Raw genomic sequence first — 22,076 nt, forward strand, 5'->3', positions numbered from 1 at the left:
CGTCACCACCATTAACAAAATTATACCGTCTGAAAAGTTGGGGTTTTTTAAGAATAAAATTCATGCAGAAAAATGCACAGATCATAATTGTAGAAGTTAACTTTTTTTTTCCCAAATAAATACCTTCTTGTAACCAGCATCCAGATCAAGAAACATTACCAGCACATGCAACCCACTTGGGCTTCCTTCCAGTTACCACCAGTCTGACTAGTTTTCTCTATCCTTATTGCCTTAGTCTTCAAGCTCTTGAGCTGTTGAGGCCTTCCATAGCACCCAGCCATGTAGAGCTGCCAGCAAAGAATGTGGCTAAGTGGGTGAGGGGAAAACCAGATCAACTCGCACTCTCGCATTTGTTACCAAGGCAACAGCCCTTGTCCTTGAAATTTATACTTGACTTTTCTGGAATGTTTTGGGTTCTAATACTCCCAATTTGGGGGTGAGAAGAAAAACTCAACAAACTTAGTATGATTGATCTAAAGCTTGATTCTTCCATGAAACTCAGCTCAGCCCTCTGCCTAATGCATAGTGAGTGCTCCCTAAGTGCTAGTTTTTAAACCATGTTGGTATAGAATGACACTCATGGGCAACCCAGTATATAGCTCATGTTGCAGGTGCTATTCCCTTTACTCACCTCATTTAATCCTTACAACAACCTTGTGGAAAGCAGATTATCACCATTTTGCAGAGAAGGAAACTGAGACTCCTTTAGTCATAGAAGTGGTTCAGTAACTCCCTCATTCAGATTCCAAAGCCACGTCTCTCAACCACTATCCTTTGCGTCCTTTTCCCTGTCCCCATTGTTAAAATTACATTCATATATCCACATTGGCTTCCTAGGGAGTGTTGTTTTTAATCTACGGTCACCTCATATACAGCAGATGTTAGCAGTAAAAGCAGAATTATTGGCTAGGATCCTTTATCCTGCTAGATAACTCTGGGTTTCTTCCTTGGCAATATAGTTGAGGGAGTCATCCTTACTAGCCAAGAGATTGTTTTCCTTTGAAACTGCCTAAGTATGAGTTCCAAGAAAAAAAGGAACCATTTAGAATGTAAACAGTAATTGGCCTTGATGGAGCCTATTTTATCTAATAAGCAACATAAGAGCATTTGGAGGAAACCAGGTATCTATATTTTTCCAAATCACTTTCTTCCTGGCTGCCTTTATTATTTACTAAGTGAGGGGGAGGGATAGGAGCCAATGAACTAGTTTCTAGAAACGGATGGAGCTGGACATCCTATATCTTTATGTCTGGATGTTGGAGGACCTTTTTGTGCCATGTCGTCCCACTGCGGCAGGCATGGAAATGGAAGAACACTCCGGTTCTGTGTCACCTACTTCCTGCCCAGTTACAGTCAGCAACCTGCCAAACAACCAGCCCTGGGGGTGCAGTCTTCAGACAGTGACAGAAATGATACCTTTCATCAGTGTTAGAGCTGCCCCCAAGCCCTATCCTTGGTAAAGCTAAGCACCTTTCCTGCTTTTAAAAAGGCAGCGCTAATTTGAAGGAATAACTTCTTCATTTCTGGACACACAGGCACCGTTTCACTCTCTTTGGACATAATGTCATGGTGAGAAATATATTAGCTTCAGGAACTTCAGTGTTTACCAAAGTAGATGTTTTTGTGAATAGCTATGAATATTAAGACAAAAAATGTTTAGGAAGACTCCTAGGGGAGTGAGATAAGTAAGAAAGATACAAACAGCATAGGTTCTAGATGCTTTATCCCTTTATCCATTTTCTCTAATCTGTGTTTGCTTGGTTCCCTTAGAGATGCAGATCTGTAAAATAACAAAATTCACTTTACTGACATGGGAAGACCAATAACCAGAATTTAAAAGATTCTCTCCTGTTTTTCAGAAGTTGGAACCCAGCAGTGTGTTCATTTTCCCTAGGCTGGTTCTAAAATCTATTGGCATCACTTCTTTGTAGCTGATGGTGTGGATGGGCAAGATGTTAAAGTAGTCCGTCTTCCAGAGCCAGTTGGGACAGCAGTTCCCCCAGGTCCTGGGAATCAGCTACAGGGTAGGGGTACAGCAGCCATAGATTGGCAGTCCCCTGAGATAATCGGGACTCACTTCTATTTCACCACCGATTCCTTTAATGAATAATTGATCATTTACTGAGAGGCAGTGTGGCAAAGCAGTTAAGAACAAAGGCTTTAGAACCAGGATTTAAATCTAGCTTTGCTGCTTGTAGTGGATTGAATTATATACCCCCATTTAAACATGATCTTGATTTAAAAAAAAATTTTTTTATTAATTAAAAAAAAAAAATTACAAGAAGCACAAACATTCCCAACACATACACTCAGCAATTCACAATATCATCGCATAGTTGCATATTCATCATCATAATCATTTCCCACACATTTGCATCAATTCAGAAAAAGACATAAAAAGACAACAGAAAAATAAAACAAAAACAGGAAAAAAAAAATTTTACATACCATACCCCTTACCCTCGCTTTCATTGATCACTAGCATTTCAAACTAAATTTATTTTAACATTTGTTCCCCTATTATTTATTTTTATTCCATATATTCTACTCACATGATCTTGATCTTGATCTGCATTTCTGTGGATGTGAACACATTGCAGATAGGATCTCTCTCTCTCATTAAAAAAAAACTTTATTAATAAATCAACATACAACATAAACATTCTTAACATATGAACATTCCTTACTTGGTGTGCAATCAATGGCTCATGATATCATCACATAGTTGTATATTCATCATCATGACCATTTCTCAGAACATTTATATCACTCCAGAGAAAAGAAATAAAAAAGAGCGAAATTATACATACCTCTCCCTCTCATTGACCACTAGTATTTCCCTGTAACCAATTCTCAAATAGGATCTCTTGAAGATGTGATTTTAATCAAGGTGTGGCCCAATTGAATGAAGTTGGGCCTTAATACAGATCCAGAGTCCTTCATAAGCAGAAGGAATTCAGATGTGGAGAGCGAAAGCCATACGAGGAGCCAGAAACCAGCAGGGGTCTGGAAGAAAAAGGAGAAGACATCTCCCCGTGCATCACCAGGCGATGGGGAAGCTCGGGAAAGAGCACAAAGATTGCCACCTCTTGAAGGCTACTACTAACGAACGCTGCCGGGAAGAGGCAGCCCTCCCAGCCACCAAAACCGTGAGCCATTCAGTTCCTGTTATTAAGCCCACCCACTGTGTGGTATTTGCCACAGCGGCAGGGAAATTAAGACACTACTTAACTAGCTCCGTGTCCTTTGACAACTTAATCTCTTGGAACTTCAGTTTCTTCAATTGTTGAACAATAACATCTCCCTCAGAAGGTGGTTTTGAAGATGATAGTAATAATAATAGTATTAGCACATATAGCACTACCTATGTGCTAAGCATTTTACATATATTAACTCTTTTAATCCTTACATACAACCCTATAAGGTAGTTACTTTTCTAATCCTCATTTCATGGTTGAGGAATTTGAGACATAGAGAGGTTAAGTGACTTGTCCAAGGTCACGTAGCTAGTAAGTGGTTGAGCCAGGATTTGGAGCCTAGGTGGTCTCTCCAGAGTCCCTGCTCCCTTTCACTAAGCTGTACTGTGAGGAATGTGAAGCCCAGGGCTGGATGCAGTGAATGCCTCATTTATGGAAGTGTCCCTACCCCCGAGGTTGCTACTGACACCTGTGTACTTCCTGTCCTTAGGTATTAGTCTGAGTGCCAAATACCAAGAAGTTATCCAGATTTCCAGGAAGCTGGTTTGGTGCCAACAATCCTGTAAAGGAATGCTGCTGCATTTACTCCATCCTGCTAATTGTTACCTCTCCTAGTTATCCTGACCAGTGACTTCTGTGCAGTGAAACTCTGACCCATACTTAGAGATCATTCTAAGTGTCATCCTCTACAATGGGTTGTGTCTGCCCCATATGCTGGGTTGAGAAGGATTCTGAGGCTCAAGTCCAGAGTGGGAGGGAGTGACCTAATTGATTTGGTTTGCCAGGGGCAGGGGGGATCTCATATATTTGGCATCTCTGATAATTTGACCGTTTCGTTTTGAAGATGAAAGCAACTGCGATGCAGAGATCTTAAATAACTTGCTCAAGGTCATAGGGCTAGTTATGGGCAGTGCCATAGCTAGAACACAGTTGGCTCTAACATTTGAGTACCCACTTGCAAATGATTCGGTGCTGGAAAATGTAGTGGACAGCCCACTTGATGACCTGGCTAATTCATTATCTCAGTGGGTTCATCTTTGCCTCTGTCTGTGCCTGCAGTGGAAATAATGGGATCCTGGAGGTTCAGCATGCTGGCTCAGACACTTACCAGCTCTCTCTATGTGTCTCAGAGTTAGGGTATATTTTTCATATGCCCAGAGATTTCCCTGTTTTATCATGGAAAGTCCTGTGTCCCAGGAACTCCCTCAGATCCAGGCAAACAGGGACAGTTGGGTCATCTTACTCAGTCTCCTATTCTGTAAAATGGGTATTAGAATTAATTGCCTCTTTCCCATAGGGCTGATTTGGGATTAAATGACTTATTTTGGTTAAAGCACTTAGAAATCGTGCCTAGGGCCTAGTAAGCCCTCAATCAGTGTTCTTTGTTTATTGTCGTTAATATGTTTGTTAATAATGTTTGCATTATTACTGGAGAAAAGAGTCCCCACCACAGAATGGGCCCCTGGAGAACTTCCTTCTTATCCCATACAGGACTGAAACCTTGCCATGATCATTTTTGGTCACCTAGCCAATTGTTTGTGATATAAACAATAAATAGTCCTGAACTTGAGGAATGAGATAGTCACTGATCTCAATTATTGAACGTCTGTTGCATGGTAGGTAGGTCTTAAGCTCTTCTGGTGATTCAGAGATTTAAAAAAGACACCAATTCCTCCCCTCTAGGACCAGAGAGGATGGGCATACTGTTCTCAGTAATTCTAGTTCAGTGTAGAAGGGGCCATACTCGAGGCATGAAGAAAGTGGGACTGGAATGTGGGAGACAGAGAAATAGTAGAAGCTAATATTTAAAGAGCAGGTGGTTAAGCATCTCATGCTATACTAGTTTGCAAGCTGCCAGAATGCAACATACCAGGAATGGAACGGCTCTCAAAAAGGGGGAATTTATTAAGTTACAAATTTACAGTTCTAAGTCCATGCAAATATCCACATTAAAGCAAGTCTATTAAAATGTCCAATTTAAGGCACCAATAAGAGGTTACCTTCACTCAAGAAAGGCCGATGAAGTTCAGGGTTTCTCTCTCAACTGGAAAGGCACATGGCGAACATGGTGACGTCCGCTAGCTTTCTCACCAGGCTCATTGTTTATAAAGCTCCCCCGGGGATGTATTCCTTCTTCACCTCCAAAGGTTTCTGGCTGCAGGGGCTCTTGTGGCTCTCTCCAAAATGTTTCCTCTTTTAAAGAATTCTAGTAAACTAATCAAGACTCGCCTGTATGAGTGGGGTCACAGCTCCCTCTAATCAAAGGTTAATACCCACAATTGGATGTGTCACGTCTCCGCGGAGATAATCTAATCAAGTTTCTGGCCTGCCACTGCCACAAGATGGATCAGGATCCATGACTTTTCTAGGGGACATAATCCTTTCAATCTGGCACGCATGCATTATCTCATTTATTATTCATTATAATCCTCTGAGGTTGTTATTGTGTATCTGTATTTTATGGGTTAGAAAACTGAGTTTTAAAGAGATTAAGTAACTTGCCTAAAAGTTTACCCGACCTGTAAATTGAGTGCCCAGAATTCCAAAACAGGTCTCGCTGACCCAGAGTCTCCATTCTTTTTAAGTAGCTTTATTGAGATATAATTCACATACTATACAATTCAGCCTTTTAAAGTATACAATTCAATGTTTTTAGTATATTCACAAATATGTGCAACCATGATCCCACTCAATTTTAGAACATTTTTATCACATCAAAAAGAAGCCCTCTACCTTTTAGCTGACACTCCCCACCACTCTGCCCCTCGTTTTCCCACAGCCCTCAGCAATTGCTAATAAAATCTGTTAATGCTTTGCAGTTTCTTCTGGGAGAAAATTAAATTTGAGCCTGACCTGAAAGCCAGGCAGGCCTTGAACAGTGTCAGTGTCCAGGAATGGGAATTCCACACAGAGGAAAGTTCTCGATCAGCAGCATAGAGGAGAGAGCGTATGGGGCATGTTTAAAATGTCAGGTGAAAGCGTGTGGCTTGGGTTGTTTCTCCAACAATACATTTGAATGAACAAGCTTTGAGCTTTGAAATCATTTTGCTTACCAGCACAGTATCTTTTTGTCCTTCCACACCTCCAGCTCACCTTTCTTTTGTGTTCTGCTACTCTCCTTTCTCCTCCTCCTTCCCTGGCCCAGCCCAGCTTGCCCCTCCTCCCCCCCTTGCATATTGTCAGTGCAGTGGCTCGTGGCCATGGAGTCTTATAGTGAAGCTTTCCAATTTCACACTTACATGCTCCTGAAAGTATTCGTAAACTAACTCGTATGTAAAACTAATAAAGGGCAGCAGCATACATTCCTGTTAGACAGTAGTTTTGTTTGACTCCCTTTCTTCTACTTAGGTCACATCTCTTCCTTCATACATGGCACTTTGACCTTACCAGAAGTGGAAGCATATAGCAACCCAAGCATGGTGGAACTCTGTAAAAATATCAGCAGTAGTGATGGTTAAGAGCTCTCATTTATTGAGCACCTACTGTGTGCCTGCTCAAACATGACCTTATTTAATACACCCACAATCATATGAGGTGAGTCTTAATTATCTCCATTTTGCAGATGAGAAAATTGAGGCTCAGAGCTATGAGTGCTCACCTCTGCAGCACATTCGTACATTTCCTTCCCCCATTGGCTTTCCCTATCCTAACATGGACTGCCAAAACATAAAGGACCCTGATTGTCATCTGAGCCAACCCCCTCCATTTTCACCTCTGGAAACAGACTCTGAGAAGGGAAAGAACTTGCCTGAGATCTCACAGCTGATTAACATTAGAGCAGGAGCTAGAACCCAGTTCTCCCTATTCTTGATTGAGGGGAAATCCTCCTAGTGGGCAGAGCTTCAAGCAGTGCACCTGGTTGTTCATTTTGTGTGGAAAGAACTGGCTAGAGGTGCATTTGTACATTGACTCGTGGGCTGTTACTAATGGTTTGGCTGGATGGTCAGGGACTTGGAAGGAGCATGATTGGAAAATTGGTGACAAAGAGGTCTGGGGAAGAGGTATACGGATAGACCTTTCTGAGTGGGCAAAGAACATGAAGATATTTGTGTCCCATGTGAATGCTCATCAGTGGGTGACTTTAGCAGAGGAAGGTTTTAATAATCATGTGGGTAGGATGACCTGTTCTGTGGATACAAGTCATTCTCTTTCCTCTGCGAATCCTTCCATTGCCCAATGGGCTCATGAACAAAGTGGGCATGGTGGTAGGGATGGAGGTTATACATTGGCTCAGCAATGGACTTCCACTCACCAGGGCTGACCTGGCTATAGTCACCGCTGAGTGTCAAAGTCTGCCAGCAGCAGAGATCTACACTCATCCCTAATATGGCACCATTCCCCAAGGTTATCAGCCTGCTTCCTGGTGGCAGGTTGATTACGTTGGACCACTTCCATCATATCATGGAAGGGGCAGTGATTTGTTCTAACTGGAATAGACAAAAACTCCTAATATGGGTTTGCCTTCCCTGCATGCAGAAAGGGTTATAGTGCTGCTCCATCATCCCTGATGAGCTCTGTAGTTGCCCTTCTCTGTAGGTCAGATATTACTGTGGAAACTGCTATCACTGAGCTGGAATCTTTAAACACAATGGGGATGATCATATTCCAAGTTGGTGATGAAATGGATGGAACATTTGATGTATCGCAATGTCTTAAGAAGAATTTAGAAACTGGGTGAAGAGTTTGAGGTTGAATTAGTAATCAGTATGTAGAAAATTAAGCCAAAAAGAAAACAACAACAACAAAAAAGACAATTATTAATTCCTGAGGTGGTAGTGGTGGGGAGGCAGTCAAAGAAAGAAAAAACATTCAGTTTACAACATAGCTCAGGTGTGACTAACACTTACATAGTTATATTAATATATAATATTAATTATGAATACTGACCTAAACAAAATCATGAAGTAACTATATTGGGAAAACGGCACATTAAAAGATAATGTTAAACTAGAAAAATAAAAATAAAAAAATAGATAATGCTAAACTGAAAAACCTAGCATTAGTAATAAGTAGGTTATTTAGACACAGAAGCTAAATAACAAAATAATCAACTAAAAGCAGTTAGATGGCTGCTGCTAGGAGGAGGAAATAAGGGGGAGAGAAGGGGACTACAATATTTTGTGGTCCACTTCGTAAAACCACTTGACTTTAAACTGCACATGTATTACGCTGATCTTAGAAAGAGACTGATATGCTGCAGCAGCCAACCATTCACTCATTCCATACACATTAATGGGGACCTACAGTATACCAGTCCCTTGGGATTTAGAGAAAAAAGTTTGAGCCCTTTTCCTCCTAAACAGTCCAGTGAGCTTCTCAACACACCCTGGGGGCAGCAATTTAAACTCTTCTCTAGTGAGGCTTTGGAAAATAGGTGTCTTAGATATCTGCTTATCCTAAATTTGTTGAGGTTTGTGGCCAGCATGCAATGCTTCTGCCATAACTACCATCCGTGCATTTATGGAATGCCTTATCCATCATCATGGTATTCCACACAGCGTTGCTTCTGATCAAGGAACCCACTTCACAGCAAATGAAGTGCAGGAATGGGCACATGCTCATGGAATTCTCTGGTCTCACCATGTTCCCCATCATCCAAAAGCAGCTGAGTTGATAGAAAGTTGGAACGACCTTTTGAAGACCCAATTACAGTGCCAACTAGGTGACAATACCTTGCAGGGCTGGGACAGTGTTCTCTAGGAGACTGTCTATGCTCTGAAGCAGCATCCACTCCATGGTGCTGTTTCTCCCATAGCCAAAATTCATGGGTCCATGAATCAAAGAGTAGAAATGGAAATGGCACCACTCACTATCACCCCTCAGAATCCACTAGAAAAATTTTTGCTTTCTATCTCTGAAACCTTAAGCTCTGCTGATCTACAGATCTTAGTTCCAAAAGAAGGAGTACTCCTACCAGGAGATACAATAATGATTCCATTGAACTGGAAGTTAAGACTGCCACCCGGCCACTTTGGGCTTCTCATGCCTCTGAATCAACAGACAAGGAAGGATTAGATTACTATACTGTCTACAGTGATTGATCCTGACTATCAAGGGATATTGCAACTACACAAGGAGGTAAAGAAGAGTTTTCCTGAAATACAGGGGATCCCCTAGGGTGTCTCTTAGTACTACCATGCACTGAGATTAAAGTAAATAGAAAACTGCAACAACCCAACTCAGGTAGGACTACCAATGGCCCAGAAACTTCAGGCACGAAAGTTTGGGTTACCACACCAGGCAAAGAACCACGGCCAGCTGAAGTGCTTGCTGAGGGTAAAGGGAACATAGAATGGGTAGTGAAAGAAGGTAGTGATAAATATGAACTATGACCATGTGACCAGTTACAGAAACGAGGACTGTGATGGTATGAGTATTTTCTTCTTGTTTTATTATGAGTATGTTTGTACATAAAGCAAATATTTTGCTTTCTTCTTGTCATATGATGTAAGTTGTACTATTCATATTATAGTATTTAAGATGTAGGATATCAAGTTTAAAAGTGAATGTTACCTAAGGTCTTGCACCCTACTGTGGAAAGATTTAGTGTGTTTCTGATTGTACACAGGACAATTGAATAGTCCTAGGTGAAACATGTCTGCTCTTGTGTTCTGTTTAGAAATTAAGCATGCTTCAAGTTGATGTATACAGTAGCCACAAAGGGTGGACTATGATGGTTAGGTTCTGGTGTCAGGTTGGCTAGATGATGATGTCCAGTTGTCTGGTCAGGCAAACACTGGCCTAGCCATTGCTGCAAGTGTATTTCATGGTTGATAAACCAGAAGGCTGGTTTATTAAATCGTCAGCTGATGGCAGCTGTGGCTGATTCATCTATGATCAACTAAGAGGGTGTCTCCCGCAGTGAGATAATTCATTCAGTTGGATTTGATCCAATCAGTTGAAGGCTTTTAAGGAAAGAGAGAGAATTTGCACTGTTCTTTCAGTCAGTGATACTCTCCTGTGGAGTTCATCGAGACACTTCATTGGTGTTGCCAGCCTCATAGCCTTCCCTACAGATTTTGGGCTCTTGCATTCCCAAGGTTTCATGAGACATCTTTATAAATCTCATCTTTACAGATATCTTCTGTTGGTTCTGTTTCTCTAGAGAACCCTAACTAATACAGTTACCAAAACTTTTCAGCACCCAAAATGTAGACTCTGTACCTATTATGCAATAACTTCCGTTTGCCTCTCCCCCATCCCTCTTTAACTTCTAATGTACTTTGTCTCTCTATGAGTTTGCTTATTCTGTATATGTCATATAAGCAGAATCATAACAGTGTTTGTTCTAGTGTGTCTGGCTTATTTCATAGAGCATAATGTTTTCAAGGTTTATCTATGTTATGGCATGTATCAGAACTTCATTTCTTTTAAAGGCTGACTAGTATTCCATTATATATTTATATACCACATTTTGCTTATCTTTTCATCGGTTGATAGAGACTAGTGTCGTTTTTATTATGTGGCTATTGTGAATAATGCAGCTGTGAACATTGGTGGAGATAAGTATCTGTTTGAGTCCTATTTTCAGTTGTTTTGAGAATATACCTAGGAGTGGACTTGCCATGTCATCTGGTTATTCTGTGTTTAACTTTTTGAGAAATGACCAAACTGTTTTCCACAAAGGCGGTGCCATTTTACATCCCCACCAGCAATGTATGAGGGTTCTAATTTCTCCACATCCTTGCCAACACTTATTATTTTCCATTCTTTAAAAATCACCACCCTAGTGGGTGTGAAGTGATATCTCCTAGTTTTGATTTGTATTTCCCTTATGACTAATGATGTTGAACTGGTATGACTATTTTTAATTCCCCAAATTTAAGGGCCTATCTTTCCATATGAAGAGGCCCACTAAAGTGTTTATTTTTTTAAATTTTATTTATTTATTTATTAAATTAAAAAAATTTAACAACAAATGAACAAAAACACTCGTAACATATGATCATTCTGTTCTACATATATAATCAGTAATTCACGATATCATCACATCCACTAAAGTGTTTAGCACTTAAAATAAGTATATATCAATGAGCCCTTCTACCTTCACCTCTATTTCCAGGGGTTCCTGTTGCTAATTCATGATTCTCAATTTTCTCCACTGTTGGCTTAAGATTCAGTTGTTGATTTATTAATCTACTTTCCAGCTTCTAAAATTTGGTAATTCCCTCTCCAGTGTTCTCTCTCTGGTAGGTTAGCTCAGATATCATTTTCCTTCAAGATTTTGAAGGCTGTTTATTGCTTTCTAACTTCCAGTGTTGCCCATGAGAAGTCTGAAGCCATTATAATTATTGATTCATTCATCTGACTTTTCAATATCTCTGGAAGTTCGTAAGATGCCCAGCGTTTTGAAATTTTACATTGCACTATCCTTGATGTTGGCTCACAGTGGTAAGCTGTTCATGGGCCTATTCAGTTCTGGGAACTTATGCCCTTAAATTCTGGAAATTTAAAAAGAAATACACACACACATACACTCATTCATTCATTCATTCATTCATTTTTCAGATGTAGTAGCCAACCTCCAAGATGTCCCCCTTTTGGATCCTTGCCTCATGGTGTTCACTATTCTGTGTAGTTCCACCTTGTTCCAGGATGGGGCTATGTGACCAAAAGAAGTGATGGCAGATTGCTTCTGGGATTAGAGTCTTAAGAGACACCAGAGTTTCTGTCTTGGTCATGCTCTCTCTGTCTCCGGGATCACTCTTTGGCCCACATAGCGTGGACGAGGCTTCTTACCAACAGCCATGTGAGCAAGCCACCTCAGAAGTGGATCCTGCAGTCCATGTCAAGCCTTAAAGGACGGCGGCCCCAGCCTACATCATGACTGCATGCTCAGGAGAGATTCTGAGCCGGAAACACTCAGCTGAGCAGTTCCCAGATTTCTGATCCTCTGTGTAAGATAATAAATGTTGTTTTAAGCCATTGAGTTTTGTGTAGTTTTTTTTAATACAGCGATGGATGACTAATATAATGGATATTTCCTCCCCTCCGTTTTCTCTGATCTGGAGAAATTCAGAAACTTCTGTTATTTGGATATTAGCCTTCGTATGACAGTCTTTGAATGTTCTTTTGTCTCCTATTTTCTGTCTGTCCTTTTACTCTGTGTTCCTGGAGATTTCCACAGCTTTGTTTTTCAGGCCTTTTGTTGAGTTTTACTTTTGTTCTTGCTTTTTAAAAATTATTTCTAACAGCTTTTTTTGGGGGGGTGGGGGTGGAGGGCGGTACATGGTCTGAGAATTGAGCCCAGGTCTCCTGCATGGAAGGTGTGAATTCTACCACTGAACCATCCGTGCACCCTTCCTAGGAACTGTTTTTATTCTCTGATTTTTCCTCTCCTCTCTTTTTGCAAAATAGTGTCCTATTCTGGTTTTGCTTTGTCCAGAACTCCTTTGTTTTATTCTCTCTAGAAAATAAATCCCTGTCTTTTGCCAGGTTGAGATCTGTACATGAGCAGGCAGCATGGAATAGGGAAGGTACCTGGAACTGCTTCTTCATAATTTTCAGCTTTCTCTACTGTCAGCTTAAGATTCAGTTGTTGTTTTATCAGCACTCCAGCTTTGAGATTTGGTTGTGTTGTCTTTGGTTTTCTCCAATCCAGTGGGTTTAAGCCTTTAGGAAAACCTTTACATCTATTATTTTTCTCTTTGGGGCAATGAAAATTGTCTAAAATCAAGAGTGATGATTGTACAACTAAGTGAGAATGCTGTGAGACATTACTTTGGATAGAATATATGCTTTGTGAATATATCTTAACAAAATCTGCAGATTCTAAGTAAATAAATAGAAAAAAAAGCCTCTATCATTTTAATGGGGTTTTATGGAAGGGAGTAAAGCAGACATGTATGTAACTAACCTTCTTTACCTCAGCGTTTAATGCCTTACCTGCCCCCACTTTTCTCTGGAATCATCCGTGATTCACTCAGCCCTTTGCTTATCAAGGCAATGAAGGGAACACAAACTCTCCCTCAGCCACTGAAGTTCTGAGGTCACAGTCTACAGGTAACTGCAATGGAAACATTAGGAAGTCATTTCCAAATAATTAATACATCCATATTTAATCGGAAAGCTGTTGATTTGTGCCTGAAGAGATGTCAGTGGACTTTAAGTGAAGACTTTGGCATCAGAGCTGAGTGTCGGTATTTAAGAGGAGGAATTTAAATCCACACCTGCTGAAGGTCTGAATGTGGGTATGCACCACAATGCCTGTGAGTTCATATGCATATATGTGCGCATGCACAACATCTCAAAAGTAAGCCTAGGGCGGTGCGACGGTGGCTCAGTGGCAGAGTTCTCGCCTGCCATGCCGGAGACCCAGGTTCGTTTCTTGGTGCCTGCCCATGTGAAAAACAAAAGAAGTGAGCCTATTACCAAACAAAACCCACCTTTGAACTGTGGATGAATTGAGAAGCATGAAAAATGTTTAGCCTAAAGTATGTTTAAATATTTATAACTTCTTCAAAGCAAAGCTGTTGGGAGGAGTAAGCCACCTGCAACACAGCTGTGATAGTACAATGAAGTATCCTGAAAAATCAGAGTCTCATGCTACACTGGGAAGGATCTTCATTGGTGACCTAGTCCAGCCTAGTAGGTTATGACCTACTGTGATAACTGTTTTGGATATGTCGTGCCCATTAATTAATGAGATCAGATTAATTTTCAGAGAATGTAGTATCTTGCCAGCATAAAGATAATTATATTTTGGATTATGCAGTTTATTTGGGATAACAACTTCCATTTATTTACCATGTAGCCTTCCTCACGTGATATAATTTGAGAAATGCCAATTATATAGCACACTCAACACTACTCTTCTCCCATTGCACCCATCATAGACATTGCTAATCAATCACATCCCCCATTCTCGCTAGGCTCGCATCTGTGATCTCAGAATTCTTTTCTGTACAGTGTTCCCAGCTGTTAGCAATTAATTGGGAGGGAAAGGGCATACCAGATAAAACATGGATACCATTTTTAGTTGGATCTCAGTTGCTTATGTTCCAGTTCATATTACTTTTCCCAGAACTGATCTAGGCGTTTGTCCAGATCAAACTAGGATAGAATTATGGTTTTTATGGCCTAAAATCATTTTAGCATTTGTTTTGAACCTTTGAGCCTCCCATACTTCATGGTTATTTTGGATTTTGATTGAAACCCTAATCGTTTAAGTGCTTGTGCAGTTGATTTTTTGAATCAAATAGCACACTTTACGTCTATCCTGTTGTGTGTCATCTTTTTATTCTGAACTAGGGGTCGACAAACCACAGGCTACAGACCAAATCTAACCTGCTACTGTTTTTGTAAATAAATTTTATCAGAACGCAGCCACGCCTGTTTGCTTACATATTGCCTGAGGCTGCTTTCGTCCTACAAGGGTAGAATTGGGGCAGAGATCCTCTGGCCCACAAAGCAAAAAATATTTACTATCTGGCCTTTTACAGAAAAAGATTGCTAACCTTGTTCTAAACTACCATTTTAGTGTCTCTTGATTCTCAAATATCCAGTATTTTCTCCATGTACGTTCAACTATTTTACTGGCCCGCTTAATTATACTTTGATGCAGCCCCCATTTCTCCATTATGCTCTCAGGGCCCTCCTGAGCAATGGTAAGTGCCCTTTGGCCATTTAAATATGGTAATAAAACACTCTCCACTATTTGTTGAGCACTTACTATAGTACTGGCACTCTACATAAATTAAGTGAACCACAGCAAGAGAATTGCTGGCATAGTGCTTGGCATAGGATAAGTGCTCAATTACTTTTAATTTTTACAACAGTCCTATGGAGAGGGAGCTAATATTAAACATAGAGTTTAAGTAATTTGCCCAGAGTAGCGGAGCTGGAACTAGATTCCAATTCAATTTGAATTGATACTTGTGCTGGTCTGAAATTGTTGTATACCCCAGAAATGCCATGTTCTTTAATCCTTGTCAATATTATTGGGTGGGATCTTTTGATTAGGTGCTTTCCATGGAGATGTATCTCCACCCATTCAAAGTCGGGTTGTTTATTGGAGTCCTTTAAGAGGGAACCATTTTGGAAAAAGCTTTAGAGCCAACACAGTCAAGACCCTTGGAGATGCAGAAGAATCCCCGAGGGATTCCACCCCCCAGGAATCCCTATGAAATGAGAAGCCAGGAGAGAAAGCTAGCAGACGTTGCCATATGCCTTTCCAGCTGACAGAGGTGTTCTGAACGGCATCAGCATTTCTTAAGTGAAGATAACCTCTTGTTGGTGCCTTAATTTGGATGTTTTCATGGCCTTAGAATGGTAAACTTGCAACTTAAATTAATTCCCTTTTTAAGCCATTCCATTTCTGGTATGTGGCATTCTGGCAGCTCTAGCAAACAAACAACTCCAATATTGGTGACCTTTCCGTTAGAACTTCTTGTCTGTTTCTACTACATTTTCCTGATACACCATTCTTGTAATCTGTCAAAAAATAATTAAAACAATGAGAACTTACTATGTTGTATGGATGGTGTGGTATATTACCTCCTAATAATTTTGCAGGTTGGGGTATTGTTCCCATATTATAGCAAAGAATCTAAAACTGAGTCAATGAGCCACACAGTCAAAAAGCTAATTGGTGGTACAAAATACTTAATATTGCTCTTGATACATATTGATGTGGCATTCATTCAACAGTTTCTACAGTATATAATCAGGTACTGTGTTCAAGCTACGATACTACAATGAATTGCTCTTCTAAGTGCTCACAAATGTCTAATTGTTTGGGTTTTTTTCACTTAGTAATACTTGGTGACAGACTTTACGGGTAGCATTCTCAACTCATCCAATTTATGGGAAATCCTACATGTTGTTTGTGGTAGGTTGAATTGTATACCTCAGAAAATAAACACGTTCCATCCAACACCAGAACACAATTTCACCAAGTTCTTTGCCACTATATAGCAAGGATCACCTGTCCTCCAGTTTCCAACAGCACATTCATCATTTCCTTCTGAAACCTCATTGGAGGTAACTTTAACATCCTTTGTTCTACCGACATGGTATTTTTAGTTAAGGCATGGCCTGACTGAAACAGGATGGGTCTTAATTCTATTACAAAGAGAAAGCCACAGGAAAAAGCAGAAGCGGGAAATCAGTGGGAACCCTGAAGAGAAAGGAGAGGACTTCGCTAACTGATGGGAATGCCAATGAACACAAAGGTTGCCAGCAGCCAGGACACTAGTGACCCCAACCCTGGGAGGAAGTGAGCCTTGCAGCCTCTGAAACTGAGGGCCAGTCGACTCCCATTGTTCAGCCAACTGTTGTGTCATGTTTGTCACAGCCGCCAGACAACTAAAATGGTTGTTGGTATCAGAAAGTGGGGATATTGTTACAAGAAATACCTAAACATATGGAAATGGCTTTGGAATTGGAGAACTGGTAGAGGCTGGAAGAAATGTGAGGCACTTGATGGAAAAAGCCTAGATTGCTTTGAAGAGACTGTTGGTAGGACAAAGGACATTCAAGTTAACTGCCAATGAAGCTTCAGAAGGAAATGGTGAATGTGCTGTTGGAAACTGGAGGACAGGTGATCCTTGTTATACTGTGTCAGAGAATTTGCTAAGATTGTGTTCTGGTGTTGGAGGGAAGGCAGAACTTGTAAGCAATAGACTTGAATATTTAGTCGAAGTGATTTCCAAGCTAAGTATAGAACTTGCAGCTTGGTTTCTCTTTGTGACTTACAGTAAAGTGTGAGAGGAAAGGGATAAGCTAAGGATGAAACTCCTAAGCACAAGGAATCAGAAGTTGGTGACTTGAAAAACGATCAACATATCCAGATAGTGTGCTCTGAGACTAGGGCCAGAAGCAGCTGAGCTGCCCTGAAGTGAGTCCCTAGAGAACAGGGCTCCATGTGGCCATCTAAATCAAAGCCATTTGCTAAAGAGGGTGTGGCTGAACATGGATCCAATCAGCCATCTCAGAGAAAACCAGGATTGAAAATGCAGTTATTGAGGAAGGATCTGTGGAGAGTTCTTTTGTCCAAAGGTTTGGAGCCCCTTGGCCTGCACGCAGAGTGTGGCTGTACTGGACTAAAAGGGATAAAGAAGGGTACAGACTGAAGGAAGAAGGACTTCAAGGGCAGAACCAGGGAAGCAGAGATCTGGACGGAAAATACCTCCTTGGGCCAGGGGAGTGAATCCCACCCACTTGTGTGGAAAGGGCGGGGCCCTTCTCTGTGCTTGGAGGAGTCTGTTTTGGGAGAGTTCGCAGGGAAGAGCTCCCTGGAACATCCTGATGCTTGGAGAGGTTGAGGTCTAGGGCCCAGCATTTGGGGAGTGTTTTAGTTTGCCAAAGCTGCCATAATGCAACACACCAGAGATGAATTGGCTTTTAATAAAAGGGGATTTATTTAGTTAACACATATTTCTTCAGAGGAAAGGCAACTAACTTTCATCTGAGGTTTTCTCTTACACAGGAAGGCACAGGGTGATCTCTCTTGGCCTTCTCTCTAGGCTTCTGGGTTCCAACAGCTTTCCCCGGGTGCTTTTCTGCATCTCCAAAGTCCTGGGCTGAGCGGCAAGTGCGAAGATGAGTATGCTGAGCTGCTTGTGCTGTGCTGTGTTGTGCTCTCTCATTTAAGCATCCAGCCAATTCATTCATTGCAGTAGACTCACCCCCTAGCCAATTGCAGATGTAATCAGTGACAGATAAGCTCCACATGCCATTGGCTCATGTCCACAGCAACAGACCAAGGCACCTTCACCTGGCCAAGTTGACACCTGAACCTAACTACCACAGGGAGAGCATGGCTGGCTGCACAATCATTTGGAAAGGGTGGAGCTGCTGCTCCAGCAGGTACTGAGGACAAAGCATCAAGCCTCAGATGTTTCCAGACCTTGAATTCTAATGGCATTTGCTCTGCTGGGTTTTGGACTTGTTTGGGGCCCATAACCCCTGTTTTCTTTCCAATTTCTCCCTTCTGAAATGGGAGTGTCTATCCTATCCCTCTCCTACCATTGTACTGTGGAAGCAAAGAGCTAGTTTTCTAGATTTTACTGAAAGGAATTGTGCCCCAGAGTGGACCATACCCATAACTGATTTTGTACTTAGCATTGTTAGTGAAATGACTCAAGACTTTTGGGATGTTGTGATAGAATGAATGCCTTTCCCATATGGGAAGAATATGTCTTTTTGGGGTTTAGAGGACAGACAGTGGTGGGCCAAATTATGTACCCTAGAAAAAAATCTTAATCCTATTCCTGTGGGTACAAACCTGTTGTAAATAGAATATTTTGAAGATGGTATTTTTAGTTAAGGTGTAGACCAATTTAAACAAGATGGATCTTAATCCTGTTACTCCAGGCCTTAAAAAAAAAGAAAGCCACAGTAAGGAGCCAGAAGCTGGAAGTCAGCAGGAACCCAGAAAAGAAAGGAGAGAACATCTCTGTGTGACAGGAATGCCAAGGAACCCAAAGGATTGCCATTCAGAAGGCTGCTGCTGATCCTGTGAAGAAGCGAGCTTTCCAGCCTCTGAAACCGTGAGCCAATAAATCACTTTTATTTAAGCCAGTCGATTGTGTGATCTTTATCAGAGCGACCAGAAAACTAAGATCTTGTTTTATACTTCAGTTTTTTCATCTATGAAATGGAAACAAAAGCCTGCTTTTATGTCTTCCAATTTCCTAAGATTATGAGATAACAAAGAGAAAGGTTGCATTAGAGAGAGGGTGTAACTAGCAATCTGTAGGCAGGATCCAACCCACAGCTGTTTTCTTTGGCTTACAGGGTGAATTTTAAGAAATGGAATTAATTTTAAAAATTTAAATTGAGAGAATTTGAGCTTTTTTTTTTGACACTTGTTAACTTTGCAAGACTGGGCTTGTCATCCTCCTCCCTGCACACAAGAAACGAGTTATATGGCAGCTTCTCCTTTGAAATAGGGCACATACTTTCCAGTCAACTGCAGTTTCTACCTTGCCTATTGTGTCCCGAACACTGAAGCCATGTTACTTGCTGTTGATCAATTTCTTTCCAGTTCTTTCATATTAGTTTGGTCTTCTGAAGGGGAAATACTTTATTTAGCATGCTCTCTTAATGTGCACCTAACTTTGGACACTTTTCTCAAAATGGGTGACATGTCTATAAAGGGAACAAGGAAATGAGAGAATGGGTAACACTGCCAAAATGACAGATCCCTTCAGGACATTTTGCTTATTTCCTTCATTTGCTTGTTTGTTTACTGGTTTATTTTCAAGGACTGAAAGGTGTGAGGAGTTTAATTCTTCCTGAAAGCTACAACGGCCTTTGCTTTTTTGCTTTCTGCAACTGCTATATCACCAGTACTGGGCATATAACAAGTGGCAGGTAGAGGCTCGTGGAATGAGTGCCTGCCCTCCTATGGTGATCTGTTCTATCACTTGCTTCAGTTATCTAAAGCATGGCACAAATGGAAAAGGGGTAGAGCCTTTGATCCCTTTCTGGAAAGTGTGTTTTGTTCAGGCTCTCTAAAATAAGCTGTCTCTAACTCCTCTTGCCAGCTTGTACACAAGGGGAATGGTTTAAGCATGAGAATCAGGACTCGCTTTCCTCCCCCCAACATACACATACACATTGCAGCTCAAAGTGTACCCCCCACATATGGTACGGCTCTTGTCACCATCACCAAAGTCATTCCTTGAGTCTAGGACTTTGCTCAAGCTTCACATTTCATAACCTGGTCTTTGGCATCAAACTGGACCACAATTAGATCTTGTGGCGCTGAGCAGAAATCACCTTTCCTGACAGCGCCACTCCATTTTAACATCACTTCTCCTTTGAGCTCTGATGGCTTATTCTCCAAACTGTTTCTTGGAGGGTAATCATGCACATCTTTTGTTCTCCTATTTAAATCAGCTGTTTAACCTTTCCCTTGTTGCTGTCTTTATCTCCCTAATGCACATACGCAAATTGAGTGTAAGAAAAGGTTGACAGGAGCATGGTTCCCAGTAAGCCCACTTACATGGTATACAGTAAGTCTATTTCTTAGTTCATATTACCCAAAAAGCATGTCCTGAAACAAGGTTTGGGTCTGAGTAATTTATTTGGGAGGTGATTCCAGGAAATTTGGTGTGGAGTGGGAAACTAAGGCAAAGGAAGAAGCACAGTAAAGGGTGTGATAAAGGGTTGGTTACCACGGGGGGCAGCTGACCTCAGTCTTGGTGGAGACCCTCTAAGAGAGCACTGTCCAGTAAAAATATCACACAAGTCACACGTGCATGCCACATGTATAATTTAGCTCTGTTAAAAAGAAAAAAGAAACATGTAATTAATTTTAATAATTTTATTCAACCCAGTATATTCAGAATATTATCATTTTAAGACGTAACCAGTGTAAAAAATTATAAATGACTTCTTTTGCCTTCTTTTTTTTACCATACTAAGCCTTTGAGATCCAGTGGGTGTTTTATATTTATAGCACATGTCAACTTGGACTAGCCACATTTCAAGTGCTCTATAGTCCAGCATTGCTGGTAGCTATAGTATTGACACAACTTTGAGAGGCAGTATAGAACACACCTCATAATTGTGCCACCATGGACAGTGACTTTGTTGACCAATTCTTGTTTGTATTTGGTTGAATTCATTCATAAAAACATTATCTCCTGGCACTTCTGGCCCACCATATGGCCAGAGAACATCCTCAGGTAGAGAGATGTAGAAAGCCATAGATATGTACAGGAATGGACTACAGGTGACCTTCTGGGATATGGGCAGGTAACAGCATAATTATATGTTCGTTGACTGAAAAACTCTGGATCCCTGCTATGACAGCCTTTCCACCTTAATATTGATTTCAGCATCAAGGACGACCATGGGTGGTTGTAGAGATTGAACACTACATAACTCCAGGGGTTATCACTCACCTAGACTTCCTAGACTGCGAGATGCAAGGCACCCCCAAGGCTATAAGGTACTCAACCTGCCCAACAAATCATGCAAATATTGCCAGTCTCCTACCTCTTGACTACTGCTCTCCTTCTCAGTTTGGGGAAGGAGAGAGAGGATTGTTAGAGCAGATGTATTCAAATTGGATTAGCTACAATATTCTGTATTTTAAGGGTCACTGAACATTTTGGGTACCTGACACAATTTCCTTGCAAGCCAGCCTAATGAGTAACAGCAGAAACCAGCACCTCCAGGCCCTGCAATCACTCTGAAGGAGTCAGCCTCACACCTGCTGCTAATTTTAGCTTGCAATCTGCAGAGGGTACCAATGAGTCTTTTTTTTCCAAGCACATTTACATACATCAGATCCAGGTAAGCTTGTGGCAGAGATTCCTCTTAAATGGTAGGCTTCCCTACTCCCCACCTGCCCTGGCCCTCACTTCTCCACTGAACTTCCTCACCAAGGTCATCTATAAGGCATCTGCGCTGTGAGTCAGTGAACTCAGGATGCCCGAGTACAGTTGTGCAGTTACAGAGGGTTTGAAGGAAGGAAGTCGTAGAATTAATTGAATACAGAATTGGAAAGCAGTTCAGAAATTAAGCCACCTGTTTCCTGTTGCACTTGATGAGATGGAGAATCTGAGAGGTTAAGGAGCTCATTCAAGGTCATACAGACAGTGGTAAAGAACTAGCATCCTCCGTGGAAGAGACTGTGCTTTTCATCTCCAGTGCATTGTGTCTGAGACATGGTTGGCATTCAGCAATTATTTGTGGAATAAATTGATGCATATTCATATTATCCAGATTACCTAAAAGCCCAAAATACATTTTTTTCCCCATGTAGCTATGTGGTGGGCATCTGTTGTTTTTAAAAATCTACCATCCTTTACCCTTCCTGCTTAGTTTGCATCTCTTCTTCAAGTTGGGGTGGGGAGTGGCATGATCCAAGTATGGTCAACCAGAGGGTTCCATTCCCCTGGCCACAGTTATTTGTTCAATGAT

General features: G+C 41.1%; 1 protein-coding gene across 2 annotated transcripts in view; it reads left to right on the top strand.

The window, feature by feature from the left end:
• Nucleotides 1-22,076, top strand: part of SUDS3 (SIN3A corepressor complex component SDS3) — a 235,189-nt gene that overhangs the window by 33,089 nt on the left and 180,024 nt on the right. The window contains exon 12 of one of the 2 annotated variants that reach the window (XR_013175608.1): nucleotides 18,513-18,688. Coding sequence is in view for 1 of the 2 variants with exons in the window: in XM_077159958.1 (XP_077016073.1) it covers nucleotides 18,513-18,602 (90 nt within the window). In the remaining variant the exon portion in view is untranslated. Of the gene's footprint in view, nucleotides 1-18,512; nucleotides 19,057-22,076 lie in introns of those variants that run through there. The other variant, XM_077159958.1, reaches the window with a different exon arrangement.

This window comes from Tamandua tetradactyla, chromosome 5, assembly GCF_023851605.1.
Source record: "Tamandua tetradactyla isolate mTamTet1 chromosome 5, mTamTet1.pri, whole genome shotgun sequence".
NCBI classification, from domain to species: domain Eukaryota; kingdom Metazoa; phylum Chordata; class Mammalia; order Pilosa; family Myrmecophagidae; genus Tamandua; species Tamandua tetradactyla.